Source organism: Mirounga angustirostris, unplaced genomic scaffold (genome assembly GCF_029215605.1).
Source record: "Mirounga angustirostris isolate CCGP_5_RB_7025 unplaced genomic scaffold, mMirAng1.0.hap1 SCAF_1, whole genome shotgun sequence".
NCBI classification, from domain to species: Eukaryota; Metazoa; Chordata; class Mammalia; order Carnivora; family Phocidae; genus Mirounga; species Mirounga angustirostris.
Window position 1 is genome coordinate 78,014,333 of NW_026991709.1, and position 8,074 is coordinate 78,022,406.

The following is an 8,074-nucleotide window of genomic DNA, read 5'->3' on the forward strand; positions in this document are numbered from 1 at the left end:
TAAGACATTTTAAAAAGCCTTTAGTAACACAATTACGCTCTTATACGCCCAGAACTTAAGTATAAGGAGATTTAGGCTGAGGGTAGAGTGACATTCTGAGTGTGCATGGTATTATGGTAAGTGTTATTGAGATAATAAAAGCGACAGGGTCCCTACCCGGCAGGAGATTTGATGGGATCCTTGGACACAGACATGAATTTAATGTAGCATGTTTTTTTCTTATGGCAAATTTGAGTGTGCTTTTTTAACTGAAAGAGGAGAACACCTTTCCTTAGAACAATGATCATGTGAATCTTTCTTCCCTTGAGCTTTTCGTCACCCATCCCCACCCATCTTGAGTCATTATTTTTGGGTAGCTCTTCTCTTACTGGACTTCAGGCATGAGAATTCTCTAGCCCATAGAGAATTCTCAGTATGTGTGTGCTGAATGAGTGAATCCTGAACAGAATAAGGAAGACATAGGGTTCCTTGTATTCCAGGAAGAATTCTCCCAGATCACTTTAGACAAGGCGGTGTGAACTTGGCAAGTAAATCCATCTCTCTGGGGCTTTCCTATAAAATGAAGGGGTAAAGTGCTGGCCCGACTGAGGATGTGAATAAGTTTCAGTTTACATGTTTGCTCACATTGGTAGTGGCTGAATTGAGCTCCAGTTCGAGAAGGATTTGGAGGCCACACCTGGGCTTAGCCGGGTAAAGGACTGTGATTGATTAGCCATGTTTGTCATGGGCATTGGAGTAGCAAGTAGCTGTGTGTTATCATCCCTCAGGCAGAAGACATATGCATCTGGACCTTTACCAGTTACTCAAACTGAGGGTGACAGTGAGAAAATAAGATGGTGATGGACCAAGGAAATGGCCAACTTCTCTGGGCTCTTAGATTGGATGCTCCTTTTGGCCAGATTGCACACTTCCGGTATGGGCAGGTAGGATGCTGCCTGATGGAAAAGAAACAGAACATTTTGAAGCTTCTATGTTTCTGATAACCCAGATGCTCTGCTCACCTATAGGTTGTTGTATCTACATGGTTTTATAGAAAGAGGAAGTAAGTGCTTTACAAAAGAACAAACATAAACAAAACGTAAAAGGCATGAGAAAGTCATTGCCTGCCCTTCCATGTAGATATCTTCTGACCCTCCAGGCAGTTTCCTCCAAAAATCATATATATCAAGTGTGTAAGTGAAACTGAGCAGGGCAGGTTGTGGTATACCCTGGATTTCCAAATGCAGGTGGATGTGCTGACTAATAACCACCTAAGATGTATGTTTTATTTTTTTATTTTTTTATTTTTTTAAGATTTTATTTATTTATTTGAGACAGAGAGAATGAGAGAGAGAGAGCACATGAGAGGGGGGAGGGTCAGAGGGAGAAGCAGACTCCCCCTGAGCAGGGAGCCCGATGCGGGACTCGATCCCGGGACTGCAGGATCATGACCTGAGCCGAAGGCAGTCGCTTAACCGACTGAGCCACCCAGGCGCCCTTTTTCTCTCTCTTTTTTTAAAGATTTTATTTATTTATTTGAGAGAGAGAGAATGAGAGAGAGAGAGAGCACATGAGAGGGGGGAGGGTCAGAGGCAGAAGCAGGCTCCCCCTGAGCAGGGAGCCCGATGCGGGACTCGATCCCGGGACTGCAGGATCATGACCTGAGCCGAAGGCAGTCGCTTAACCAACTGAGCCACCCAGGCGCCCTTTTTCTCTCTCTTTTTTTAAAGATTTTATTTATTTATTTTAGAGACAGAGCACAAGAGGGGGGAGGGTCAGAGGGAGATGCAGACTCCCAGCCGAGCAGGGAGCCCGATGCGGGACTCGATCCCGGGACTCCAGGATCATGACCTGAGCCGAAGGCAGTCGCTCAACCAACTGAGCCACCCAGGCGCCCCAGATGTATGTTTTAGATATAGTTTCCAGGGTCCTACCAGAGAACAGATGAATCAAAATCTTGAGACTAAGAAGGGAGCGCACTTCCGGTGCCCTCTCTCCCGCGAGCACCGCGGGCCCCGGACCCTCATGTGAAGGGTGCGATCTCCGAACTGGAGTGGGGCTGAGGTGGGCCGGCACCCGCTTCTGACCTCTGGTGCCGCCGGCCTCAGGATCGGACATGGCCCAGAACTTGAAGGACTTAGCGGGACGGCTGCCCTCCGGGCCCCGGGGCATGGGCACGGCGCTGAAGCTGCTGCTGGGGGCCGGCGTCCGCGAACCCGTGTTCACCGTGGAAGGCGGGCACAGAGCCATTTTCTTCAATCGGATCGGTGGCATGCAGCAGGACATCATACTGGCCGAAGGCCTTCACTTCAGGATCCCCTGGTTCCAGTACCCCATCATCTATGACATTCGGGCCAGACCCCGAAAAATTTCCTCCCCCACAGGCTCCAAAGACCTGCAGATGGTGAACATCTGCCTGCGAGTGCTGTCTCGACCCAATGCCATGGAGCTTCCCAGCATGTATCAGCGTCTAGGGCTAGACTACGAGGAGCGAGTGCTGCCGTCCATTGTCAACGAGGTGCTGAAGAGTGTGGTGGCCAAGTTCAATGCCTCACAGCTGATCACCCAGCGGGCCCAGGTATCCTTGTTGATCCGGCGGGAGCTGACAGAAAGAGCCAAGGCCTTCAGCCTCATTCTGGATGATGTGGCCATCACCGAGCTCAGCTTTAGCAGAGAACACATAGCTGCTGTGGAAGCCAAACAAGTGGCTCAGCAGGAGGCCCAGCGGGCCCAGTTTTTGGTGGAAAAAGCAAAGCAGGACCAGCGGCAGAAGATTGTGCAGGCTGAGGCCGCCAAAATGCTTGGAGAAGCCCTGAGCAAGAACCCTGGCTATATCAAACTGCGCAAGATCCGGGCAGCCCAGAACATCTCCAAGACGATTGCCACATCACAGAACCGTATCTATCTCACTGCTGACAACCTCGTCCTGAACCTACAGGATGAAAGTTTCACCCGAGGCAGTGACAGCCTCATCAAGGGTAAGAAATGAGCCTGGTGACCGGGAACTCCACTCCCAGAGAAGAAGTGGATCTGTTCCTCCCCTGGTTTTTGAGGAGCCAGCTTGGGGTCCAGCGCACCCCCATCCCACCCCCAGTATCATGTGATGGTCCCTCCCACATCTGTCCTCCCAACCCTTCTTGGATGAACAAAGCCTGACAAGTTTTCTGGGGAATGATTTTGCTCCTCCCTGTGTCGGCCAGAGGTGTTGGGACAGTGTGATTTCGGAGTGATTGCCTACAGTGTTGGTTCCTCCCTCCAGGTCGGGAGGCGATAACCACCATCCTAGGAATTCTCAATAAATTTTTATTACTTAAAAAAAAATAATAATAATCTTGAGACTAGAGCTCAGGAGAAATATTCATGCTCAAAAAATTTCCGTGATGATTTTAATATGAAGCCAGGATTGGAAAGCACTGTTATTGATGGCTGAATCATAGGCCGAAAGTGTCTGAAAAGAGTGAACCAACAAGATAAAATGTCAGAGACAAATGTAAATTCCTCAAGTTTACAATAACAAGAGCTGGAAAAACCTAGCCTGACAATGGCATGTGTAATAAATCTGTAGTATTTAGTTGTCTGTAAGCTCGGGATGAACTACCTCTGAGACATAGCCTCCCGAAATAGCTATGATGATATCAAGCTGAATGCATATGAATGCAGTATCTAGATCACAGGAGGAGATCCCTTTTTCCTATTCTCCTGTACTCTCAGAAGACAACTGGATTACGTTCTTGATTTACTAGGAGTAATTGTTATTTTTAGGAGTAGTATCTAGTAGCAGTAATAATTTTTTATGTAGCACTTTATCACTTATAAGCTTGTTGTGTCCAATATTTTATTTGCCCTAAATAAAAACTTCATTTCCCTGCATTGATGGAATATGGCCCATTGGTGGATGCACAACTCCAAGCTAGGTCTTGTATCTCTCAAGTCTAGGTCATGCTTGAAAATTTGGAGAGTCTTTGGACCAGGAGAGTAGGATAGCTGAAAACTACGTTATTAGGAAAAATAAAGCCCGTTATCCCGGGGAAGACCTCATGAGGGCTTGCTCATTGTCTCCAAATATTTAATGACTTTCCCTGGGAAAAGAGAGGACAGACTTGTCAGGGGAGGTCTCAGAGGGCAGACCCGACCAGTGTAGGAGTTATAGGGAGACAGATCTTGACCCACACCTTGCCCCAAGATATTTCTTATAGTCAAAATCCCCTAAGACAGAACAGGCTGCCTTCAGGCAGAGGCTGGAAAACTATTGATCAGGAATACACAGGCAAAAGGTTTGGGAGGGTTAGTGATCTCAGAGGTCCTAGAAGGGCCCCTGACTTGTGAAACCCAAGCCCACCAATCCTCTGATGAGCAGGGTTGCCAGAGCAGCAGATCCGGAAGTGGGGTTGTGGGGGACAGGGTCGCCTTCAGAGGTGGAAAGCTTCCGCTCTGTGCCCACATGGCCAAGAGACTCACTCTTTCGCCTTGTGACCTGTATTGGAGAACCTCCTGCCTTAGGCTGAGCTAGAACACGGAGAGCAGCCTGACAGCCCTTATGCTTTTGGCAATTACAGCCTCTCTGCTTTGATATTTGCTCAATGAGCCCTGATTTAGTCATAGAATCACAGATTCCTAGAGCTGGAGGGCACTTAGAGGTCATTTGGTCCAACCTGGCCACATCGCAGGTGAGGAAACAGTGAAATATGGGACTACAATCACAAACATCACTGTTAGGGTTGGGAGAGGCTCTCAGGGGCCATCTGGCCATGTCCCTTTATTTTCCCTGAGACCTGAGAAGGGCAGCAATTGCCTACAATAACACGATGAGTGATGGCGTGGCTGTGGTGGTGGCCACGGTGGTGGCCGAGATCCCAGCCCAGTCCCTCCTCTCTCCACATGGTGTTCTCCTTGGCTGCACATTTCACCTCCTATTTCTCACTGAGGTTACGTTCTGTCTGTCTGCCCCTCTAGGACATGACCCTGTGCTGTGGCATGGAGCTGAGCTTACAGGGGGCCAGCCCTGTCAGGCACAGTGCCACCCCCACTCCAAGCTGGGCTGGCACTGTCATGGCGCCATGCAAAGTTCCCCAAGCACACAGCAAAATGGGGGTGTTTTGTAAGCTGCAACTCACATCACTGAGGTTTGCACATAAACAGACTATACATTCCTTTGGGTGATTCTACATATCTATTCTGATCCCTCCTTGGGTTACTTTTATGTGTATGTTTGTGTGTTGGAGACCAGAGTTAAAATTATGGGTAGAACATAGAGTTTATTCTTATAATAGTTGAGAATTTTTTGATGGGGTGAGGAGAGAAACAGCATTTGGCGATGCTCTTCTTCCTCCCCTCCCTTCCTGCCTCTCTTCCTGCCTCCCTCCCTTCCCCCTCCCTCCCTCCCTTCCTTCTTCCTTCTTTCCTCTTGAATTTTCCAACTCAGGGCAGCAGGTGTTCATCAATTGCACAATGAGTGTCCTCACCCTGAGAGCTGGTATATATCCTCTAATTTAAGGATGCTCTATTACGCCTTTCAGCTTTTTTGCCCATCTAAGAACGCAACTCTAGAGAACTGGGCCATCAGACACTTTTCTTTGTGAAAGTGTGTACCCAAAGCCAGTGCAAAATCCCTCTTAAGTCTAACTAACACACTCATTTGTTCTGAAGTTATTATCTCTGCAAGGCCTAGCATTTGCAGTAACAAATACCAAGAGGTTACCAAATGCCTGTCCTGTCTATTTCAAAATTCCTCTTTGCAATTGCTCACTGCTCTTTAAGAAATTTTCCTTTCTTCACTGGAATTTTCCATAGAGTACTCTACACTAAAGGTGAATTTTTCTAATGAGGAAATGTGAATATACCATTTACAGATTGTTTTGTATTAATCATGACTGTGCTTGCCATTTTCAGCAGGAAAAAAAAGTTCCCAAACCAGAAGACCCACCTTTCCCACATCTAATTGCCCTAAGACGAGACTCTCTAAGGTAGGAACCAGTTTCCCCAAATGTACTCAAGAAAGAAGAGTTTGGAAACCTGCGAAGTTACCTCCTGAGAGAATGGAATGGATGTAAAAGAGCAGGGGCCTCTTTGGGATGGAAGACCCGGGCTCATCTCTTGTTTCCATTCCTTACAACCTAGACTGGCAGCTCTACCATTTACAACCTGTGTGACCTTGAGCAAGTGACTTAACCTCTCTCTACCTCACATGGGGATAAGACAGCTGCATCCCTCATGAGTTTGTTGCAAGGAATAGAAGAGTTGCCCTGTCTAAAACACAGTGAGAGGGCTTCTCTGGTAACGAGTAAGAGTAAGAGCCAGAGTAAGGCCTGGAAGCTGGAGTGAGGTGCGTGCGTGGATGCCAGGGCCATGGGAGGAGAGGGGATCTGATGGGGCAGGGCTTCGGCAAACAGCAGTGAGGCAGCAGGAGGCCTGGGCTGGCCAGACTTGCTCCCTGGGGACCCTGGGAACATCAGGCTAACTGAGGATGCATCACGAAGCTGGGATTCCCACTTCTCAAATGAAGAGATGGAATTCACAGCTGGGAGTAGAGAGTAGGGCCATGCATGATTTTAGAAATGAAACCATATAAAAAATGACCAGAATTGGAAAGAGCATTGGCCTGGAAGGTAGAAGATCTCAACCCTGTCTCAGCACACTAGGAACTTGCTCCTTGACTGTGGGCAGGTAACTTCGTCTTTCTGAGGCTCAGTTTCCCCATTGCTCCTCTGGCCCTGATATTCAGTGATTTTTGATTTGTGAGCGTTCTCCTTAGTGTTTAACAAGGACCGAAAAGAGTATGCTGAATTATAATTTAAAAGCAAAAGGAAGAAAGAAAGGAAACTTTTAAGATTTAATAGACCCAGTGAACTGTGCACCATTTCTAGCAATCCCTGGCAAATGTTTCATAACAGTAGCAGCTTGCTCACCCCTTATGGAATATTTGTAGAAAAGGCGGTACAGATTGTATGCAGGAAGACACCCGAGATGTTGAATATCTTTGAATGTCTGATAAGAAAAGGGAAAAGGGGAAATGGCACTGGATGTTAATTCTATTCATTCCATAAACATATGTCAAGTGCATGTTGTGAGCCCGTGCACCAGGCCCATGTGAATCCTGCTTGGTTTGGGTCCTCAAGAAGTCACAGTATAAGAGACAGACATGTAATAGAAAATCCAGTCTACAGACTGAGTGAAGAAAGAGCTGAAGAAAGGAGGGATTCATCCCAGTGGGGGTGGTGGGGGGGCAGTTAGGAAAGGCTTCATACAAGATGATGCTGAACTAGTCCTTAAATAATGAGTAAGATCTTACAGACTGAGAATGCAGAAAAGGGGGCATTCCAGGCTGAGCCACTTACATGAATAAAGGATTGCAAGTGGGAAAGTCTGGGTATTTTAGGGCAGACAGGTAGGCTGCTTTTCAGAAACACAGAAGCATGGGAGATCTCAGAGAAGTGACTAGAAAAATAGGATGTTTGTTTAGTTTTTTAGTTGCTTTAGTTGTAACTGACTTCCTTTGTGGTTTTTACTAGAGAATTTTACCCAATATTCATTTTAGGAGAAAAGAACCATTAATGAGATGCTTGGGAATATGATGTCAATATTTAATAATCCAGCCAAGATGTGTTCTGCATATCTATAGTACAGAGGCATATGGAAATGACTGACATTCTTAAGAAGTAGATCTTGGTTTTCATTCTTTGGCTTATTAATAGTAGGAAATCTGTGGTGCTCAGAGTGACAGATGGGGGACTCAGTGATTGTGGTCAGGGGACTTGGAGAATTTGTAACTCCAGGTCTCTGTAGATGAATGACCTGGAGTGAGTTAACAAGTGATTTTCAAAAATAAAAATTCTGTGCCTACATTTCCTAAGCTGATCTGGCCCAGTCACAGATGACTTTAGGCCCAATCAACTGACCTTTTGTTCCTTTAGCTTCTTCCTCAGAAAACTGTGGCAATGCTACAGTGCCCTGAGTCACTGTGGGAGGCCCGGGCTGGGGGTGTGAGGAGCCCCAGAGCAGGTGTCAGGAGATGGGGCTTTGAGAGGGAGGCACAGCAAGTTACCTGGGCTCACCTCGAGCTCCCAGAGCCCTGTGTGTAAGCCTGCTCTCCTCATTC

The 8,074-nt window shown here is 47.1% G+C and overlaps 1 protein-coding gene across 1 annotated transcript; it reads left to right on the forward strand.

Annotated features, from left to right (window-relative positions):
* Nucleotides 1–1,974: 1,974 nt before the first annotated feature.
* LOC123834558 (prohibitin-2-like) lies at nt 1,975–3,310 on the forward strand. Its single transcript, XM_045863659.2, has one exon. The coding sequence runs from the start codon at nt 2,096–2,098 to the stop codon at nt 2,966–2,968; it is 873 nt and encodes a 290-aa protein (XP_045719615.1). The 5' UTR covers nt 1,975–2,095; the 3' UTR covers nt 2,969–3,310.
* The last annotated feature ends 4,764 nt before the right edge of the window (nt 3,311–8,074 follow it).